This window comes from Botryllus schlosseri, chromosome 10 (genome assembly GCF_051294905.1).
Source record: "Botryllus schlosseri isolate E-star chromosome 10, Bs_hap1, whole genome shotgun sequence".
NCBI classification, from domain to species: domain Eukaryota; kingdom Metazoa; phylum Chordata; class Ascidiacea; order Stolidobranchia; family Styelidae; genus Botryllus; species Botryllus schlosseri.
Genome location: NC_137245.1, coordinates 26,085,022 through 26,107,642, shown reverse-complemented (window position 1 = coordinate 26,107,642; position 22,621 = coordinate 26,085,022). Strand labels below are relative to the sequence as shown.

Sequence of the window (22,621 nt, the reverse complement as noted above, 5' to 3'; positions counted from 1 at the left end):
GGGTCTGTTAGGACTGTGTTGCCATTCGAACATCGTGTCTGGGGTGAGTTCGGCCTGTTTTGTACCTCGGACATCGTGTATGAGGGGGGTGTTCAGACACCATGCCTGGCGTGTGTTAGGACTGCGCTGTCATTCTCACATAATATCTGGGATATGTTTGAGTTGCGCCAGACATGACTCAGACCTGATATCTGCGCACTAATTTTATCCGGACATGCTCCGGAGCTGATACCTGCCCACTAAATACCCCTGGGCATGGTCCGAACCGGATATCTGCGCGCTCAATGGACACAGATATGCGTCAGACGTGAAACCCGCGTCCTAAACGACGCGTTTTTGCTGATATCTGCGATAGCTGGGTATATCCACAGTAGTGGTAGCTGAGTATATCCACATTCACAGAAGAGATAGCTGAGTACATCCAAAGCTATCACTACGTTGGTTATACTCAGCTATCACCTGGGTTGTAACCAAGTCACAAGGCTCACTTTATATATTTTTGACTCGAGTCAAGTCGTGTCATTTTCAATTCCCACCGAGTCAAGTCCGAGTCCAAGTCAGCGAACAGAGGATCGAGTCCGAGTCATGGTATTATGACTCGGGTCCGAGTCCAAGTCATTGTGTTGACTGTTCAGTTTCCAGTTTAAGTCTTCCTAAACCCACTTTTTTAAATTTGATTGGTGATATTGAATGGTTCGCATTTATAATATATCAATTTTCCTCACTTTTAGCAGTTTCTGGTCGCATTTTCAAGCACCAGTACCAACAAACGAAATCCCAATAATGTGTTGGCTTCGAAATTACAATGAAATGTCTGTCTTGGTCGTCTTAATCTCGAGTCAATGACTTGCGTCGAGTCATGCGCAATGACTCGAGTCTAAGTCGAGTCAATACACAGATTGACTCGAGTCAAGTCGAGTCATTTCCGTATTTTGAGAAAATGACTCGAGTCGAGTCGAGTCATCCGAAAATCGTGACTCGAGTCATTACAACCCTGGCTATCACTGCTGTAGATATACCCAGCTATTGCAGATATCAGCAAAAAACGCAAATACAGAGGTCATATATAGACCAAATGTTGTTTAGGACGTGGGTATCACGTCTGACTCATGTATGTGTCCATTATGCCCGCAGATATCAGGTCCGGACTATGCCTGGGGGTATTTGGTGCGCAGGTATCAGCTACGACACATGTCCAGATTTAAAGAGTGGGCAGATATCAGGTCTGAGGCATGTTTGGCGTATCACAAACATCCCAGACACGATGTCCGAGTAGCAAACACAGTCCGGACACACCCCAGGAAAGATGTCCGAACACCTTCCAGACACGATGTCCGAATGACAACACAGTCCGAGCTCACCCCAGATATTATGTCTCGAGTGTGTTCTGACTGTTTTGCAACGCGGACCTCGTGTCTGGGGTGAGCTCGGACTGTGTTGTCATTCGGACATCGTGTCTGGAAGGTGTTCGGACATCTTTCCTGGGGTGTGTCCGGACTGTGTTTGCTACTCGGACATCGTGTCTGGGATATGTTTGTGATACGCCAAACATGCCTCAGACCTGATACCTGCCCACTATTTTAATCTGGACATGTGTCGTAGCTGATACCTGCGCACAAAATACCCCCAGGCATAGTCCGGACCTGATATCTGCGGGCTTAATGGACACATACATGCGTCAGACGTGATACCCACCTCGTAAACGACATTTGGTCTATATATGACCTCTATATTTGCGGTTTTTGCTGATATCTGCGATAGTTGGGTATATCTACAGCAATGATAGCTGAGTATAACCACAGTAGTGATAGCTTTGGATGTACTCAGCTATCTCTACTGTGAATGTGGATATACTCAGCTACCACTACTGTGGATATACCTAGCTGTCGCAGATATCAGCAAAAACGCGTCGTTTAGGACGCGGGTATCACGTCTGACGCATATGTGTGTCCATTAGACGCGCATATATCCGGTTCGGACCATGCCTAGGGGTATTTAGTGGGCAGGTATCAGCTCCGGAGCATGTCCGGATAAAATTAGTGCGCAGATATCACGTCTGAGTCATATGTCTGGCACAACTCAAACATATCACAGATACTATGTGAGAGTGACAGCACAGTCCTAACACACGCCAGGCATGGTGTCTGAACACCACCCTCATACACGATGTCCGAGGGACTAAACAGTCCGAACTCACCCCAGACACGATGTTCGAATGGCAACACAGTCCTAACCGACCCAAGACATGATGTCGGAACACACCCCAGACATGATGTCCACACGCACCCCAGAATAGATGTCCGAAAACACCCTACTACTACTGCATTTCCATGTGAAAATGAAGTGTGCTCTTGAAACTGCAATTTCATCACTTTACGGTCTAAAAACCAAAATCAAACAGCTATGAACGAAGTCACCTTGAAGCAAACTTTCATTTAAGATCCTATTTTCCAAAATATTTTAATATGTTTTTGAGCAATCCGCAGTCTAAATCGTGTAACACCTGACTGATTTTAGACCATTGACCAAATTCCCCCTCAATTTAACCTTTGACCCTAACCTACAGGGCATTAAATTTCACTTGGAAATATAGACGATCAGACAAGCTTCAAATAAATCCAAGTACCGTATCTCAACTGTCGTCTATCATCTAGCTACACCTTCTTGAATATTGCATTGATAAAACCTGAAAGTGCAGACCCGAAATGAGCAGAAATTTGTCAATTTTCAAAGTGACGTAACTTTTGACCCCAAAGTCCAATTTTCATGAAATAAAGTTCATCCTGTTTGGAATTAGCTCATCTGTGCGTGTACCAAATTTCAAGAGATTTGAAGAGGTAGTGGTGGGAACATCGGTTGTCTGTACAGGGAATTGCCCCTAGCTGACTTGACTCGAGTCAAAATGATAAAAGTGAGATTGACTTGTGAGTTGGAACCTTGCGACTTGGTTACAACCCCGAGGTACTGGTAAATACCACGAATTCATATAAGGTAATTACCGTGTATAAAGCGAAATACAACCATGACTTTATCCAGAACTTTATCAAATTCCAGATCGGTGGCTTCTTTATTACCAGCCCGCATCCGCAAGTCGACGTATTTGGCTGAAAACAGAAGTACACGCAAGATAAATTGTGATGGTGAGACGCTAAGGTTGTTCAAAAACAACTTTTTTTCGGGTTCGGGGATTCACTCATGAAATTATTAGGTTGCTTAAAATAAAAAACAAATTAGGCTCAATTCCGAACAGTAGTTGCCACAGAGACCCAATTGAAATTTTTGAATTTGAATTTTTTTTTTGAAATTTCACTGTCAATTTGAAACTGAAATCAATTTTGGCATTTCAAAATGCTTTATTTTGCGTATATCCAAAATCTCAAATCAGATCGCCGGCCGCGATTGCCATGACCCCTGGTATAGTACAAATCGAGCCAAACTAGGTGTACAGACCTCCACCATTCTCATAATATGGTTATGGGAATGCGCTGTGATTTGGTATGCACCGATTTTTGCTGTAATCATTTCCCATTCACAATTTCATCCAACTTTCAAGTTTTTGCGAATTCACTAATTCTAATTCTAATCTAGTTTAGAAAAAGCTGTGTAGCTCTAATTCTAATCTAATTTGGAAAAAGCTGTGTTGCTTTAATTCTAACTCTAATCTAATTTGAAAAAGAAACTGTAGCTCTAATTCTAATCTAATTTGGAAAAAGCTGTGTAGCTCTAATTCTAATTCTACTCTAATTTGGAAAAAGCTGAGTAGCTTTATTTCTAATTCTAATCTAATTTGAAAAAAACTGTAGCTCTAATTATAATCTAATTTGAAGAAAAAAACTGTAGCTCTAATTATAATCTAATTTGGAAAAAGCTGTATAGCTCTAATACTAATTTAATTCGGAAAAAGCTGCATAGCTCGAACTCTAATTCTAATCTAATTTGGAAAAAGCTGTGTAGCTCGAATTCTAATTCTAATCTAATTTGGAAAAAGCTGTGTAGCTCCAATTCTAATTTAATTTGGAAAAAGCTGTGTAGCTCCAATTCTAATTCTAATCTAATTCAGAACTGCTGAAAAGTTTCCAGTTGTCCGAGTCTGCTGTCAACACTACGAAACTGTTAACATGCCTCAAAGAACGACCTATAACAATTTCCACCGACTTTCAACCGGTAGAAGATAAATTATCGCACTTGAAACTTGTGGACACGCAAAAATACAACCGACGGTGGGAAGTCCTAGATAATTATCGATAGAAAAATAAAATAACTTCGCTTCCACGGCTTGGAATCGCGTCAAATCAGTAGACAACTAAAAAATTTCATGGGTTCGACGGAATTTTTTCTATTTCAATCGGTCAAAAGTTATTTTTGAACAACCCTCTGCAACACGCTCTTTTCCAGACAACGACTCACCGATCAACTCGGCAGGCTTGTTCTGGCGTCTGTTAATGAAGCTTTCGAACGCCTCCCGTAGAGAGTCGATAAATTTTTGATTCTGCGCAAAGCAAGTCTTTGCGATCACATCCATTTTGTCTTTGAGATCTAACAATTCCTGGACCATGGTGTCATCTTTCTCCGGGTTGCATACGATCCCCGCTCCCACTTCCTATAAACACGGCAGCGTATTACGCTCAAAGTTGCATTGCTGATATGCAATGTTCTTTCCAATTCTCTACTAGTTGCTGACGATTACCCCTGATGGGTGTCAGCCGAGAATTTTGAAATTTCAATATGAAGATACAATTCAATTCAAAGCATATCTGCATGATTTTCAATTCGAAGTCTAAATTTCAAACCCAGACATATTATCAAATGTCGACGTAGTCAGGTTTGCTACTCGTGCAGAGCTAGAAGTCAGAAAACTAGGTATTTCTAGTTGTTCAATTGGATTAATTAGAGCGGAAGGCCAGGAACCTAATTCTAATCTAATTTGTGAAACGTTTCTTTGGTCTATTTATAATCTAATTGCTCTGATTTTTAGTTTTTGCGAATTCCGTAATCTTAATCTAATTTGAAATAAACTGTAGCTTAGGGTTGTTCAAAAAAACCTTTTTTTTCCAAATCGCACTCGCCTTGTGACTAAATCGTCAGGTTGTCCAAGAAAACGATGCACACCAAATTTGACTCAATTCCAACCAGTATCGGCCGTGCAATCTTGAATTGAAATTTTTAAATTATTATTAAAAATAAAAAAATAAAAATTCTCAAATTTTTCTGTCAACCCCATGAAATTGTTGAGCTGTCTTCAAAGACGATGCAAAACAAATTTGAGTCAATTCTGACCAGTAGAAGCGGAACTATTTGAGTTTTTCGTTGATAATCCCCGGATCAAGGATAATCCGAGAATTATCAACGAAAAACTTGAATAACTATTTTTTTATTTTTAATAATAATTTAAAAATTTCAATTCAAGATTGCACGGCCGATACTGGTTGGAATTGAGTCAAATTTGGTGTGCATCGTTTTCTTGGACAACCTGACGATTTAGTCATTAGGCGAGTGAGATTTGAAAAAAAAAGTTTCTCGCAAAATTCAGAAATGACTTGATTGACTGTGACATGGACTCGAGTCATTACGCATGACTCGAACCAAGTCACACGACTCGAGACTCAGACGGTCAAGACCGACATTTCATTGTAATTTCGAAGCATAGTAAAGTTACCACACTATTGGGATTTTGTCTATTGGTGCTGTCACTTGAAAATGCGAACAGAAACTGCTGAAAGTGAGGAAAATTAGTAGGGGTGGGGTGGGGGAATTTGAGTGTATTTTCAAGTTCGGGCAGCTGTCATTTTCATAAACTGTCCAATAAAAAGGTGTTTGGTTGATATTTGTTCCATTGTATGGTTGAATTTTCGGTTGCAAATCAATTGAATATTCAATCTGCTTACAGTAGAAAAATAATGTGATTTTTATTTTACAAATTTGTATACTCAATTTACCCCAATTTAGTGGGTAAATTGAGTATACTGTCTAAATTGCACTTGAAGCCAGCCTTATCCCCATGTTATACCCGAATGACCCGTTGTATGGGCAAACTGAGTATATTTACAGGTTTTTAAAAAAGATACTGGAACAAGATCTGTTATATAGTTGCTTAAACAGAAACTTTTCAGAAGGAACAGCTGAACGAAATAATTCGATTTCAAATTTTCGCTAAATGTTTACGTTCAAATCAAATTTGAGGATCCCTCTTCTTTCTAAAATTGTTGCTTTCACTTTGAAATAACTTCATTGAATGAAATAGAAAATGTTCTCAACATCAATGTTTGAGGAATAGGAAAATGTGCAACTGGCTGCTATATTCATATCAAACAAAAAATTATGTTCGAATGTTTCACCGCCACCCATCATATTTCCTACCTGCCCCAGAAACTTTCTTTGTCTGTATTGTATAACTAGCCAGACCAACTCCTTCATTTCCTCTTCCTGAACTGTTTCAAGTGTTTCAACTCCCCTAAGTCCATCTCAGAACTGTATTTTGAGTGGCTACTTCCTACTCATCATGGTCACTGACCACAACCTCATTGCAGTTTTGACCTCTTGCATTTTAGCTCATACATTCTCTTATTAGCTCATACATTCTCTTCATCTTAAAGTCTGGCCATGCTTTCTTCTGATGTCAGCACCTCACCAGTTATGACCAGAACAAGTGAACATGCCTCCTTTTGGCATAGCTATATCATTTCTGGTTTATCTTTTCATTACTTGAGAGACTACTGTAGTAATAGCCTGGGTAAAACTTTTCATTTCGTCACTTCAACTGATTCTTGCTGATGGGGCTACCATTTTCTGTGTTGCTCTAATTTGCTTTCTTATGAGTATTTCATAGGGATTCTTTCCAGACTCTACTATAACAGCTCTTTCCTGTCTTACTTTCTTTGATAGCCTGATCCAATTCCTGTGGTACATATTTAGGGGTTCGCTTCTTCTTATAATACCTGATCATGCCTGTTACTGTTCTAACTCTCTATAATTGTGTAACAAAATCAGCATAACAAGATTCAAAAGAGTATGTGCAACCTTTCTGATGATGGTGCAACAAAGAAAGTCCGCGTTCAATAGTGTACTCAATTTACCCCATACCAAATATTTACTATACCCAAATTACCCCCAAAAAATATTCTTCAAATTAAAACTTACTCTTACCACCATTGACAAAATGCATTGTCATACCTTGTAGTATGATCAACTACCACAAACTTGAGCAATCTTTGGATATGCAACCACAATTTTTAGGCTGTCTGCAAAGAAGTTGAAAAATGGTGTGAAAAATGAAAAAAAAAATTCTCAACTTTTAATTCCACCTGGAAGCTATAATCTGCCTTTGATAAAGATGGTTGTTAGTCTTATCTAGAGCTGACATAGTAAGCTAATGAATAAATGCAGAACTGATGAATTTGAAGCTGATATGTTTAGAAAGCAAAAGTTTTAGTCGAATGTACTCAAATTCCCCCACATACTCAAGTTCCCCCACCCTACCCTAGATTATGAATGCGAGACATTCGATATCACGGAACCGAGTTATAAAAAGTGGGTTTCACAAGACTTTAACACTGGAAACTGAGCAGTCAACACAATTACTTGGACTCGAGTCATAATATCATGACTCGGACTTGACTCGGTGGTGAATTGAAAATGACTTGACTTGACTCTAGTCAAAACTATAAAAGTGAGATTGACTTGTGACTCGGAGCCTGGTGACTTGGTTACAACCCTGTACTAGAGCACTGAGCCCCAGTAAAGTAGAAGTAGTACGTCACTGACGGCTACAGTAAGAGAAAACCTACCTTGTTATACGCGTTGAAATGGGAACACAGCGTCTCCAGCCCGGTTTTGACTCTTGAAAATAAGGAATACAATAAACGCAACTCGGCAAGTCTGTTTTGGTCCAGCAGCGATTTGAGGCCCTTTTGAAGTATCGTTTGTATGTGGTCGGTGATAAGCTCCTTTTCCACGCAGGCAATCAGAGGCCTCCTGTAAAATGTAACGATTTTCATGCAGCTAGCTGTTTTTTTTCAAATTTTACTGGATACCCCATGAAGTTGATACGTTGTCTACAAAACCGACACAGAACAAATTTGACGGTGGGTAATCGCAGTATTATCGACGAAAATCTCAAATAACTACGCTTCCACCGGTCAAATTTGTTATGCATCTTTCCAATTCACTGCTAGTTGCTGACGATTACCCCTGACGAGATTCAACCAAAAATATCCGTATTACTTTCAATAGGAACACACTATTCAATCGAATATTGAAGTACTGTACCTCCAAGGAGCTCTTAAAATACTAAAATGCCAACATCACATAAATTTATCCCTGGGATAAGCACAAAAAAAGGCTTTGTAAAGAATACCAAAATGATACCGGGAGGCTAATATAGTATGCTTTGAATGCATGATGAAATATTCCAAAGCCCCATAATTAGTAAAGCAAGCGCACATTTGTTGAGTCCATTGACTGCTTATTAAGGGCTAATCCAATTTCAATACTCTAATCCACTAAAGAGTCAATCCAGCGATTGCGCAGTACACGACCTTTAATCCCGCACAAATTGACTTGGATTTTCCGCTAAAAATTTACAAAATATTCACACCGTCTGAAATCTGTACCAGTCGCTGTCGATTAAACCCTGATGAGTGTCAGCCGAAGATATTACGAGTCATTTCAACGTGAATATTGTTCCAAAAAAACTTTTTTGGTTCAAATTTCCCGGTTTCCCGGCTCAATTCCAGCTGGTAGAAGCAGAGCTGTTGATGTTCAAAATTTTGGATTCGAAATAATAATAGCTGTACCATTGAAAAAGGAATTTCTCACCGTCGATACCGTTTCCAACAACTTGTTGAAATCGAGCCAAATGTGTTATGCCGCGTTTTTTAGACAACTAAACAATTTTATCGAATAGACAGAAAAGACGGTATTTTTCAACAACCCTAATGAATAGGGCAGGTTTTTGTTGCAGTTAAATCCGTGAAAAGTTGCATTTATTTTTGAAAAAAGTTGCAGAAGTTGCATTTTGCTCGGTTGACTAAAAAAAAAGGTCAATTTTCCGGCTCAGCTCCCGAAATACCCGTAAAAGCGTTACTTCGGTGCTGATTTACGGTGTTTCAGTCGAATTTGGCCGTGTATTTCACCAAAATCGAAAATACTTTCATGAGAAATCGAAAAAGTTACAAAATGTTGCAAAAAGTTGAATGAGGAAAATGGACAAAAGTTGCAAAAAGTCGCACTACAAGATTCCTTCAAACAGCTTAAAACAGCATTCTACATATCTTACTAGTATTTAGGAAGCTGCCGGAAGCTGTGAAAAAAAGTTGCAAAAGTTGCAAAAACGTGCCCTGCTAATGAATATAATATTAAATTGTTCTGAACTTCGAGCTATTTTCAACTGCCGCGGGGCAAATTAACCGCAACACGCTTACATCGTGGTCTGATCGAGATAGGTGAGGCATCTCTCCTTTTCCTCCTTGAGCCTCCTGTCGACGTAGTGCAGGTATTCGGGCACGTCGAAATCCTGCATTTTCTGTTGACCTTCTCGCGAATATAACTGCCTCGTCTTCTCCAGAAACGCGTCGACGAAAGACTCGTGATACATCTGAAAACGAAAAATCAGTATACGACAAAACGACTAGGGCTGGGCCAAGGTTGTAATGACTCGACTCGAGCCATTTTTTAAATTGCGTAATATGACTCGACTCGAGTCAATTTGTGTATTGACTCGACTTCTACTTGAGTCATGAGTCTTATGACTCGAGACTGGGACGGCCAAGACAAACATTACATTGTAACTTCAGAGACTAGTTAAGTCACCACACTACTGGTGTTTCGTCTATCAGTCCTGATACTTGGACAATGGGACCAGAAACTGTTACGACTGATGAAAATTAAGATATTATGAATGCGAGCCATTCTATATCACTCGAAAAGGTGGATTGAACAGGATTCAACGTAAAACTGAACAGTGAACATAATGACTTGGACTTGAGTCAAAACGCTATGACTCGGACTCGACCATCTACTAGCCGACTCGGACTCGGGCTTGACTCGGTGGCGAATTGAAAATGACTCGACTTGACTCGAGTCAAAACTACAAAGGTGAGATTGACTAGCGACTCGGAACCTTGCGACTTGGTGACAACCCTGGGCTGGGCGCATGGATTCACGCACACAAATTTGTATTTACAATTTAGCATTAATTCCAAATTCTAATGATTCAAAGTCGACAGCTGATGTTTTCCAGCACTGAAATTATGCGCTCCTTGCCAGTAGAGTTAATTGTAGTTTTGATAGTATTTTCCACGGTGGAACTTTGTAAAACCTCGATTGGTCATATCGTCATCGCGACATACATAACATGTAGTTGTACAGTTGTCTACGAAAGCAATGTCAAACAAATTTGACGCGATTCCAACCCGTAGAAGCTAAGTTATTCGAGTTTTTCATTAGTAATCCTGGGTTTTCTCACCGTCTATGCTATTTTTGCAAATTTAAAACTTTCAACTCACAATAACTTTGCTTCTACCGATTGGAATTGCGCAAAAATTGTTATGCATGTTCTTTTAGGCCACCTCACAATTTTATGGGGTTGGTAGTAGAATATGAACAATAATTATTCCAAAAATTTCAATAGGGTATGGTCAAAAAATCGCAAATATTCTTTCATTCGAAATAGAATTGGCATTGTACCCTCTGCGGTCGCATAAAAGCTACATATTTTAACTGTTCTGACATCATGTTATGTGACACTACAACAATCGAATCGCTCTCAGGCACACGATTCCGGCCAGTCTACCAGTAAGCACCCACCTGCAGATCGCAGAGCATCGAGATGAGGCTTCTCACGAGAGTCCTATCTACCGTCTCGCGGTTTCGTTCCTTATCGATGAGAGAAAGTAATCCGTTCACGCAACGGTCTTTCATGGCGTCGTTCGTCATCACGTGCAATCGAAATAATTCCAGACCCAGATCCCTGAAAATAGAGCTCGTTTTCGTGAGAAACGGGTACACAATTCGGGAATGCGGGTCGTTCATGTAATAGCAGTGGCATTTACAATAGAATAATATAATTTATATTGATATGAACCCGAATATTTTCGGCCGTCACTCGTCAGAGGTATTCGTCAGCAACTAGTAGAGAATCCAACAGAATACTGTCTTTGTATACCAATTCGTATCACAAAATATGACGCCACCGGCATGGAAAGGCCATCCCTTTTACGCTCGCAAGTCGAAAATAAGCAAAGATCTTACGACGGATGATGTAGTTTTAAAGTTGCAGTTTTAACATTGGCTCTTGCCGGAAACCATGAGGGCTCGTTTCGCAGCTAAATTTCGCAGAATTAAAAACAGAGCATGGAAACACATCCCAAATCAGATTAGAATTGAAGCAAATAAACATATCACAAATGATAATTAGATTATTGGCATTTCGCTCTAAGTAGTCTAATCACAAAACTAGAATTATCTAGTGCCAAGTGCAATCCAGGACTGAATTGAGTAGGTTGGGTAGGAACTTACCACAGTGAAAGTATCATTGAATTCTGCAGAACGTAAGTCCGATCAAGAACTAGGAAGATACATCTTATCATCACCTAAAAACATTGAAAACAGCAATGATAGCAAGCCTAAAAATTCACTATTATGGCAGCCCCGCAAAGGTGATGTAAAAAAAAACTTTTTTTTATTCGGATTCCGAGGATTCACCGATTACATTGTTAGGTTGTCTAAAAAAATGATGCACACCAAATTTGGTTGAATACCAACCTCCGCGGAGGCAATTGAAAATTTGAATTTATTACAAAAAAACAAAAATAAATTTTTTCAAATTTCACTACCAACCCAATAAAATTGTGGAGTGGTCTACAATAACGATGCAGAACAAACTTGACGCAATTCTGACCAGTAGAAGTGAAGTTATTTAAGATTTTCATCATTAATTCTGGGATTATGCACCATCAATGCTATTTTTGCAAATTTAATAGTTACAATTGCGATAACTTCGCTTATGCTGGTTGGAAACAAGCAAAAATTGTTATGCATCGTTCTTTTAGGCAAATTACCATTTTCATGGGGTTGAAAGAAAGAAGAATTTGAAATCTCATTTTTTGTAAAAAATTCAAAAAATTCATTCATTTTAACAGCTTTTCAGGTATTGCTACACTTGGACATGAAATAAACTAGAAAGCTGTGGACACATGTAAACTCTAACAAATACACAAATATTCCCAGTCCGGAAGTCACAGATTATAGTTCTCTCATTCCCTACTACCATGCTGTGACGTCACGAAAATTACAGATATTTCTTTCATAGTGAGATATTGACTCAATATTATTGGCGAACCAATAACCGGCTGGGGCTCTAGTCATAATTATTAACTATATTATATATATATAAATCATAATCGTTCTTCTTGTCAGGTACATTAATAAGTGTATGCGTAATGTGTGTTGACTACAATGAGACACAGAAGGACAGCGATAGGTTTGCACTCGGATTCCTTACCATTTGCTGGCAATGATCTCTCCACTGTTTGTCTAGTTTCGACAAAAACGCTCCGCTTTGCGTATCTTCTAGGAAGGCATCGAGCTGCGTTTGGACATGTCTTTCGCAGACGCCTCGTAGCTGAGATATAAAATACGCAGTCGGGAATTGCTTATAAATCAGACTCAAGTGCAAACTACTGGATTTACAAAATGCACAACTATAACTACTCTATAAATCTCGCAACTAAAACTAGAACTAGCGACCTATAAATATTCACAAGTAACTCGATTCAATTTCAAACAACTTATAAATTTCAATGTTATCGGATCGGATTTACGCATGAACATCAGTACAAGTTTGAAATGGTAGGGGTTTCGAGCCCTGGCTACGACACTACTCATAGTGATGAATATCACAAACAATGAACATCACACAACCCAACAGCGGTATCCCCATTCACGCCAACAATGACACATGTTTTTAGTTGTTTGGCAACTATCTTCAAGTGCGCAACTAAAACCACTCATGTTTAAAAATTCGTAACTAGAACTACTCAAAAAACGCTGATATCACGATTCATGTCAAACGAATACACATGTTTGTCGTTATTCGGCAACTAAACATTTTTTTAATGTGCAACTAGAACTAGAACCAAGAAAAACCAAGAGTCAGTTGACCATCAACTAACTAGACTGATAGTTTGTACAAGTCTGTTATTAGTTATAAATGATTTTGTGATCCCACATCCCACTGTTGCGGTTTCCATTCAGGACACACAGAGTTCAGTCGTATTACTCAAGAAAAGGTGTGGCTAATTATATTAGTTGCTGATGCGGAGAAAAGAAACTTGAAGGGGCACTGTACTCTAAAAATGATGTGGTATCAAATTGAAGGGCAAAACGACAGAAAAATTTTGGCCGCGGCCGTTTTCTTCAAAACGACACCGTAATGGAGCTGCAATGTATTGAAATTTCCACAGGGGCTTCACTTCCAGCAGTCACGCAGAGATCAAACTTTATATAGTTTTCAGTCGATGTTATGAAGGAATTAGAATACGCTAGGCCCGATTTTGACATAAATCTCCTGACTGGACTTAGGGTTGTCCATAATTTGGAAAATCTCAAAAAAGATGCGTATCCATGTCTCATTCTGTAGATTACTGATAAAAAACGTCAATGAACCTGCAATAAGCTCATAGTAAAGTCGTTAACATTTGTCTAAATGCGTTTGAAAGTAGCTGCCGTAGAGTGGGCGTTTTAGCGACCATAGAACGGCGAGAAGACTAGTAATCACTAAATCACGTCTCTTGATTGGTTATTCAGCTATGCTTGAATGATCATGACCGCAGCGGCTTGCTGATTATGTGCTTCTATTAGTCCAAGGAGATCACTAACGGCAATGATTATGTAAGCGCATTGTACATTGGTGATTTAATAATAAAATGAGACATCTGGTCATTGAATGTTTTAGTGTTAAAACTAGGTAACGATAGGTTTAGAGCAACAATAGCCCCTTACAGGCATGACAGAGGTGAAACAGCGAATGATTTTGAACTTAGAGAACTAAAAGTATAGATCCAAGAAATACCTATATGATATGCTTGAGATTACGCCAAGTGGTCCTGCTTTTCTGGGTGCAGGTAAGGCATATTAGACATCACCAAACTGGTGCAGCATAACATGTGAGATGGATGCTGGACACAATCCTGTATGCTCAGAAGATATGTGGGCCGACCAGGTAGAAGAGTGTAACTACCACACCGCTTCAATCCATCGTTGTTATGTCCATGTCTGGTTTGATTCAAGCATTAGTCGTTATGCAGCCGGCAATGATCTAACATTCATTAAGAACATGCTAAGCAATGCAAGCAAACTGTCTTTTTGCTGATCCTACCAGCACAGTCTGTGCTTTATCTTTAGACCTCTTTGCCCGGCATCATTGAGGATTTTGACAGCACTTGTGGGTATGATTCATTATACTGCAAGAATCTGACAAGTGCCAAGCATAAATGACTGATTCATTCAGCCCTTACAGCATTCAAGACTTCAATTTCAATTATGTACCACCACGACAACAGCCTAATAAGAGCAGACAAAGTAGTGTCAATGTCAAGCTTTATATTTGTATTCAATGATGGTACATCCCCTCTGAACCTAGAAATTCGTTTGCCACTTGCATAAGCGCCTTTGCAGTATTTTTCCACGTGTTTTTGTGCTTTCCGTCAATGAAATCAAGGCATACAGGCTACAACGGTTACCTTCACAATAAGCCATCCAGTCATGTATTTAAAGATATTGCGAAGCAGCTGTTCTTATAGTTCATCATGTATTTCGTCATTCAACATGCTCTGAATTAATCCTAAATCATTCGTTGCGGACCAACCTACAATGCACTTGCAGAATCACCGCCGTCTGCCGACTCATTGACCAACTGATCAACAAGCCGCCAACGTCGTGATCATTGAAGCATAGCAGATTAGCCAATCAAACGCCGTGATTTCGTGATTACGAGTCTGCTTGCCGTTCTATGGTCGCTGACACGCCCAATCAATGGCAGCTACTTTCAAACGCATTTAGACAAATGTTAACGACTTTCCCGTGAGCTTATTGCAGGTTCATTGACGTTTTTTTAACTATAATCTATAGAATGAGACATGGATACGCATAAATTTTGAGATTTTCCAAATTATGGACAACCCTACTGGACATCTTCCGTTGAACGCGGTATCTAAGCCACCTTGGCGTGTACGACATATTTCCTTCATAACATCGGCTGACAACTATATAAAGTCCGATCTCTGCGTCACTGTTGGAGCGTGAAGTTGATGTGGGAATTTCAATACATTGCAGCTCCATTACGGTGGCGTTCTGAAGAAAACGGCTGGGGCCAAAATTTTTATTTCGTTTCGCCCTTCAATTTGAGACCACATCATTTTTAGAGTGCAGTGCCCCTTTAATTTCACGGCAAAACAGTATTTAAATGGGTGTCCGGTCAATACCGAGAATGCTATTACCGAGAAGGACAATACCGAGAATGGACATTACCGAGAATGCAATATAAGCAATGCAGGCATGTTATGCATATGAACAGGTCGCGTGTGTGCATCACGGCGTTGCCACATATGCGGCACCGATTCTCAGGTATTAATTTCTTCACAACGTCCGTTACATTTAGCTAGATTCTTGGCATTGGCCATTCTCGGTAATGTCCATTCTTGGTAATGTCCATTCTCGGTAATGTACGTTCTCGGTAATGTCAGTTCTCGGTAATAGCATTCTAAGAAACGTCCATCTCAGTATTAGCATTCTCAGTAATAGTATGGAGCCATTTAAATGGTTGTTATTGTTACCATTCTTACAAAATGTGTTTACATTTAGAATTGAATCAGGAATTAGAACTACAACTTGTACGACTAGGAAATTTCCAGCTTTTCCAAATCAGACTAGAATTTCAATTACACTTCTGAATTTTTTTCCGAATTAGAGTATAATTATTATTATAGCTACATATTATTTTCCAGATTAGAATTGGATTATAATTTTATTGAATTCACAAAAACACTTTTATGCAGTTTTTCTGTAGTGTTTACACGAAAACCTGAAATTAGATTAGATTTAAAATGAGAGAATACAAACATTTCACAAATCAGATTAGATTATCCGCGTTTCGCTCTAATTAGAGAACTAGAATTACCAAGAATTATATTTACCTGATCATAAAGCGACTGCGGGATTCTGTGAGAGCACAGATTTTCTACGGCTTTGTACAACTCCTCAAGATTGTAACGAATGAACGATGATCTGTGAATTGCAGAGACCGCTTCCTCCAACTTTTTCCACGCTACATTTTCATAATCTTGTGGAAGACAAGGTTTCGCTTGAAGATGAAAAACGAATTATCGCCTGGATGTTTAACATTGAACAGTAGCGGGACCAATTGAATAGCTACCTTTAAAGTTTTTTATTTTGAGTTTTTTCGGCGCGTTGGTAGGTTGAAGTCCGATACCCAGTCCTGATTTTGTGGAGCCATTTCTTGGATTCAAGTCACGATTCATATCCTCAACCCTATTTGAAAAGTATATTCATATCGAAATGAATCTGGAAATTTTCGGCTGACACTCGTCAGGCATAGCAGTCAGCAACTGATAGAGAATCGGAAAGAACATTGTACATTGAAGTTATGTACCTCCAAGAAGCTCTCCGCCTTATTTATGAATAAATGAATCCACATTGCCTTGAAATAACTACGGTATTTCCAAAGCAAAGCTATTATGCTAACCATCATTAACTTGAAAAATTCCATTCGTTAATAGTCTTTAAATGGGGTGTTATTTTGCTCTCGATCTATTGAAGAACAATGGAACAGTATATTCAAATTGAAATGAATATTTTCGGTTGAAACTCATAAGGGGTAGGCTAATCGTCGTAGCTACTAGTAGAGTATTGGAAAGAACGTTGTATATCAACAACGATGGTAAGCAGGTTCATGCTATCAAAATAGATCTGACATTTCTTAGTGCCGAATTGCTATTGTAATGAATTAATTGGTTTAGGCCTAGTCAATTTTCACAAATTAGCTCACGACAATCAGTGTTTTGATTATCAATTTATGATTATTAATTTATTACTTCAGGTCACGACAATCAGTGTTTTGATTATTGATTCATGATTATTAATGTATTACTTAGATAAATCAAAGTTTGCGGTTTTTGATAACAGTCAGCTGTCGTCAAAAAGTCAACGGATCCTGATTTCTGTGTAAAATCAAATTTTTTAAAAAGAATATTTCTGAAAGCAAAATTTTGTCAGCATTTTCGAGTTTAGGCTACTGACTTCTGATTACAATGTTAACAATATTTAAGGGACTTTGAAACATCACTCCAGGACTGCCCTGGCATCTCCAGGACACCAGCTACAGCTATATTGAGAAATGAGAAACACTACCCCATTGGTTTTCAATGTCGCAACACCAAGTATCTCGGTAATCAGATAATATTTGATGAAATGTTAAGAATACAATAGCGCTGTGCAATGACATGTCAACTTGTCCACAAAACAAATTGACAAAATACCTAAATACACTACACTTTTTTCTCCGCCCTATCATAAGAAGTTCTCCAACTTGAGATTACAAAGCGATTGATGTCAAAATCTTGTGCATTGCGTATTGTATTTTCATAGAAAATATATCATATAAATATACATATACCACATATCGATCATATATTTTTATTTTCAATAACTGTAGTTCACTTAAAACACTTACAACTTCCTTTTTCTCGAAACCATCTTCCTCGCACTAAAAGCCTACCTTCTATGTTATAATTCCTTTAGAGCTTTGCTTGTACGGCAGTACACAGCGTAGCCACTCAACGAAAGTGACAGAATCCTAAATACGTTAACTATATATAGCACTGGATAGATGCAAAAGAGGATGGATAAAACGTCTAAATTCATGAATTACCGTATAAACCGCAATAATCAATTTGAAACACAACACAGGACATCGCAATGGCGTAAGTTAGTACTGAACTCCGATTCGATGCCCAGATGATATTACAATTCATGTTCTTCGAATTTTTACAATATACCTTCCAACTCAGACTGAATACGTTTAAATTGCGTGCGATATAACATTAGGGTTACCATACGTCCTCCAAAATCTGGTAACCCTATACAACACATATGCGATGGTTTCATCATCACGCCTCACGCCGATTTCGGGATCTGCTGCTAATGGAAAATAAAGGGCATCCCTAAAAGACGGAAAAGCAGAAACAGCAGAAACAGCGGAAAAGTCAACCATGCGAGTTTGAAGTTAATTTGGCCAAATATTTAGAGTTACCATACGTCCTCCTTTAGGAGGATTTGTCCTCCTTTTTCGGGTTTTTGAAAATGTCCTCCGAGGACGCCTAAATGTCCTCCTTTATGAGATTTTGTCCTCTGTTTTGAGAATTTTGGTTAAACTATATATAACTATAGATAACTAACCTACTGATAGATACGCAACACCCGTCGTCACGCTTGCTGCCCGGAGGAAATCACTGCTGAGCAATCTGAACGCAACACCCACAGGTGACGACTCGATCGTTCAAATTAAATAAAGTTGATCTTATTTGAAAGCTACTGTCGCACTGATTTCGAAAATTAACATTAAATCCTGATCAGGGCAACGGAACTACCTCGAAATACACCTCAAAGTCTGAAAATCGGCGTTGTTCTGAACAATCGCAAGCACGTAAGGGCCATTGTTATGTTCATGGTGCTGCGTCGCTGCAATCGTTTGGCACAATGCAGATTTTCAGATTTTGAAGGCTATTTCGGCGTGGTTCAATTGCCTTGATGGAATTTTAATGTATATTTTCAGAATCAGCGGGACAGTAGCTTTCAAATAAGACCAACTTTACATAATTTAAGCGCTCGGGTCGTCAGCTATGGGATTAGCAATTACGTTGCGTTCAGATTGCTCAGCAGTGATTACCTCCGGGCAAGCAAGCGTGACGACGCGTGTTGCGTATCTATCCGTAGGTTAGTTATCTATAATATAACCATAGTGTCCTATATGGTGTCGACACAGGCAAATCTCACGCCTCAGTGAAATTGTATCACGTCACAATTTCCATTTGGCTACAGGCAATTTGACGGTCATTTTTGACCGGCTTGCCGAGCATTAAATTTGGTAAAACGGGTATCAATCGAAAGCTGACTCTGCACTGATTACGAAAATATAAATTTTATTCCGCTCGTGGCCCTGGAACTCCCACAATCAGTCTCGAATTTTTCATTGTTATGGAGATTGACATTGGGACGCAACAATGCTGTCTTGCTCTTTTTCTCTTGGGCTACTCTCTCGTTTCGCCAGACAGCATTGCTGCGTCCCAATGCCAATCTATTTATAGTTAAACCATAGTGTCCTATTATAGATTACTAACCTACGGATAGATACGCAAGTCCCGTCGTTACGCTCCGCCAAGCAGTTAAACTTGTTGCTGAGCAATCTAAAAGCAGCATAATTGGTGGTGTTATAGTTTGCGACCCGAGGGCTGAAATTTAATGAAACTGGTCTTAATCGAGAGCTACTGCCGCACTGATTCCAAAAATACAAATTAAAATCTTGACGGGGATATGGAACCACCTCAAAACAGCCCTCAAAATCCGAAAATCGGCATTGTTCCAACAATGGCACCACCTCAACACGATGAACGTAACAATTGCAATTTCATCAAGCGATTGTTCAGAACAATGCCGATTTTCATATTTCAAGGGATGTTTTGACGTGGTTCCCTTTCCCCGACAAGATTTTAATTTGTATTCTCAGAATCAGTGCGACAGTAGCTCTCAATTAAGACCAGTTTCATTAAATTTCACCCCCGGGTCGCAAGTTATAACACCACCAAATATGCTGCTTTTAGATTGCTCAGCAACAAGTGTAACTGCTTGCCGGAGCGTAACGACGGGACCTGCGTATCTATCCGTAGGTTAGTAATCTATAGTCCTATATGGTGTCGACACAAGCAAATCTCACGGTTGAATGAAATTGTATCACGTCACAATTTCCATTTGGCTACAGGCAATTTGACGGTCATTTTTGACCGGCTTGCCGAGCATTAAATTTGATGAATCGGGTATCAATCGAAAGCTGACGCGGTACTGCTTGCGAAAATATAAACTTTATTCCACTCATGGCCCTGGAGCCCCCACAATCAGCCCCAAATTATTCATTGTTGAGTAGATTGGCCGTGTGACGCAACAATGCTGTCTGGCGAAACCAGAGAGTAGCTCAAGAGCAAGGATGCGGCCGAGCGGCGAGAGTGGGATCAGCTGACGTCGCGGCAATAGCAATGTACAATCGCGTCGCAGAGAAACGCTGCGCTGTTGATACTTTTTCTATGCGCTTCGGTACAAGCGAGCACATTTTATCGGCCTTTCCTAGACTTGTAAGGGTAGAACTGGGTCCACAGAATGTATTTGGTCCCTACCAATTTTCGCGCGGACCCCCCAGACCACCATATCGCGACATCGCCCACGTTGGGAACCACTGACTTAGACGTAGCCTACATATCTCTATAACAGCGGTTCTCAACCCTTTTGGACTTGCGCCCCCCGTGGCGATGGTCAAAAAAATTGCGCCCCCTGACCCCCCCCCCACCCCCCACCCCCGCACTTATCGTCATGTCAAAACGAGCACATCATCTAATACAGAGGTAGGCAACCTTTTTGCTAATCACGGATGCATTTTGATTACTTATGCAGCCCAAGGCCGCATTCCAGGGCATAGCCGTAATGAACTAACTGGCAGGGTTGTAATGACTCGAGTCATGACTCGACTCGAGTCAGACTCGAGTCACGATTTTTGGATGACTCGACTCGACTCTCGAGTCATTTTCTCAAAATACGGAAATGACTCGACTCGAGTCAATCTGTGTATTGACTCGACTTGGACTCGAGTCATTGCGCATGACTCGAAGCAAGTCATTGACTTGAGATTCAGACGGCGAAGACATACATTTCATTGTAATTTCGAAGCCAACACACTTTTGGGATTTCGTTTGTTGGTACTGGTGCTTGACAATGCGACCAGAAACTGCTAAAAGTGAGGCAAATTGATATATTATAAATGCGAACCATTCATATCACCAAACAGAGTTAAAAAAAGTGTGTTTAGGAAGACTTTAAATGGAATCTGAGCAGTCAACACAATGACTTGGACTCGGACTCGAGTCATAATACCATGACTCGGACTCGATCCTCTGTTCGCTGACTTGGACTCGGACTTGACTCGGTGGGAATTGAAAATGACTCGACTTGACTCGAGTCAAAAATATAAAAGTGAAATTGACTTGTGACTCGGAGCCTTGTGACTTGGTTACAACCCTGCTAACTGGACGCAAAATACCCATGTTAATCAGTCCATATTCATTCCCGGTGAATTCCGGACTATTATACTTATCAAAAAGGCCTATTGTACGCGTCGAAATCGAGAGTGGCAATGGCAATGTTATGAATAGTTGGTGGGATTGCATATTGTCGCGCAGAGCGCAAAAATCTTTCAGATTCACGAATGAATTCCGTAATCAATAGTAGCAGTATCACATCTTACTATCAAATATTTATCCTTTCTCAGCCCATGTGATGATCAGATTCATCGGTAGGGTTCATGGAGGGCATGCTTTCGAAAATTTGTGGCAAGTTATAAATGATAATGCATGCTGTTATTTCTTAACCCCCGATCAGGATTGTCGATTGTATCGGTAGGGGAAATATCTTAAAATCGCCCAAATGTACCATAAACAAATTTCTTTCATGAGGAGCAGACGATTCCGATTCCGGCTCAGATTGAGAAGGGCGCTGCTATATTAAAATCGAAAAATTAAGTTATGTTGAGTTGCGCGGAGCGCGAAGAAAATTTCAAGATTAATTAAAATCTCTCAGAAATGTGGGAGTGAATTCGTAATTTCAATTTTCATGTCGACGCGTGCAAACACATACTATTTGAATTAGGTGTCGACGGCAATGTTCCCTCTAATTTTTCACGAGTCTGCGCAAACACGTTAACTCACTGCGCAGGCCCTTGGACAATAGTGCGCAACCAGCCCCCACATAAGGTGATAAACCGAACTTGTGGGGGCGTCGCCCCCCAGACCCCCGATCGGGCTCTGCGCTTTTTCCCGATACTTATTATCGAAATCGGGGGCCGGTTTGGTGGTTGTGTCGCCTGAACGCGGTCAATATGATCGGGAATTGCATATATCTATTGCTAGCAATTTTTATCCTCTCTCTGCTCACATAATCAGATTTACCGGTAAAGCTGATCGAGTGAGGTGTGTTAGAAAAGGTAGGTCCTCTAAATATTAATTAAACATCTTCGGGCACACCCGTTGGTATAATGACTTCGTTACATGATGCTATTTCGTGACCTCCTATTGGCTATTTCAAAAGACATTGAAATCGCTCAAACGTACTAAACTAACCACGAACTCGATTTAAAATTGGTATTTCTCTACTGGCAAATAATGTTCCTGTACAATTATGCATTTATTAGTGAGTTCTATACTCCAATAAATGATTAAGCTGTAAATAAAGCAACGAAAGACTTAACCGAAACTTGCACTTGTCACTACCTTCAACTCCAGTGAGTTGA

At 39.8% G+C, this 22,621-nt stretch overlaps 1 protein-coding gene and 1 long non-coding RNA gene across 3 annotated transcripts in view; both read right to left on the bottom strand.

Moving 5' to 3' along the window:
• The window catches only part of LOC145449136 (cullin-4B-like), a 31,427-nt gene extending 13,480 nt beyond the window's left edge, over positions 1–17,947 (bottom strand). Inside the window, exons 1-10 of one of the 2 annotated variants that reach the window (XM_080327601.1) lie at positions 17,747–17,947; positions 16,430–16,545; positions 16,191–16,357; positions 12,500–12,619; positions 11,515–11,588; positions 10,804–10,966; positions 9,420–9,592; positions 7,785–7,971; positions 4,408–4,600; positions 3,000–3,104 (exon numbers count right to left, since the gene is read on the bottom strand). In XM_080327601.1, coding sequence (XP_080183727.1) covers positions 3,000–3,104; positions 4,408–4,600; positions 7,785–7,971; positions 9,420–9,592; positions 10,804–10,966; positions 11,515–11,588; positions 12,500–12,619; positions 16,191–16,357; positions 16,430–16,545; positions 17,747–17,769 — 1,321 coding nt within the window. In that variant the 5' untranslated portion in view covers positions 17,770–17,947. The remainder of the gene's footprint in view (positions 1–2,999; positions 3,105–4,407; positions 4,601–7,784; positions 7,972–9,419; positions 9,593–10,803; positions 10,967–11,514; positions 11,589–12,499; positions 12,620–16,190; positions 16,358–16,429; positions 16,546–17,746) is intronic. The other variant, XM_080327602.1, reaches the window with a different exon arrangement.
• The window catches only part of LOC145447775 (uncharacterized), a 244,252-nt gene that overhangs the window by 34,400 nt on the left and 187,231 nt on the right, over positions 1–22,621 (bottom strand). The window lies entirely within an intron of this gene.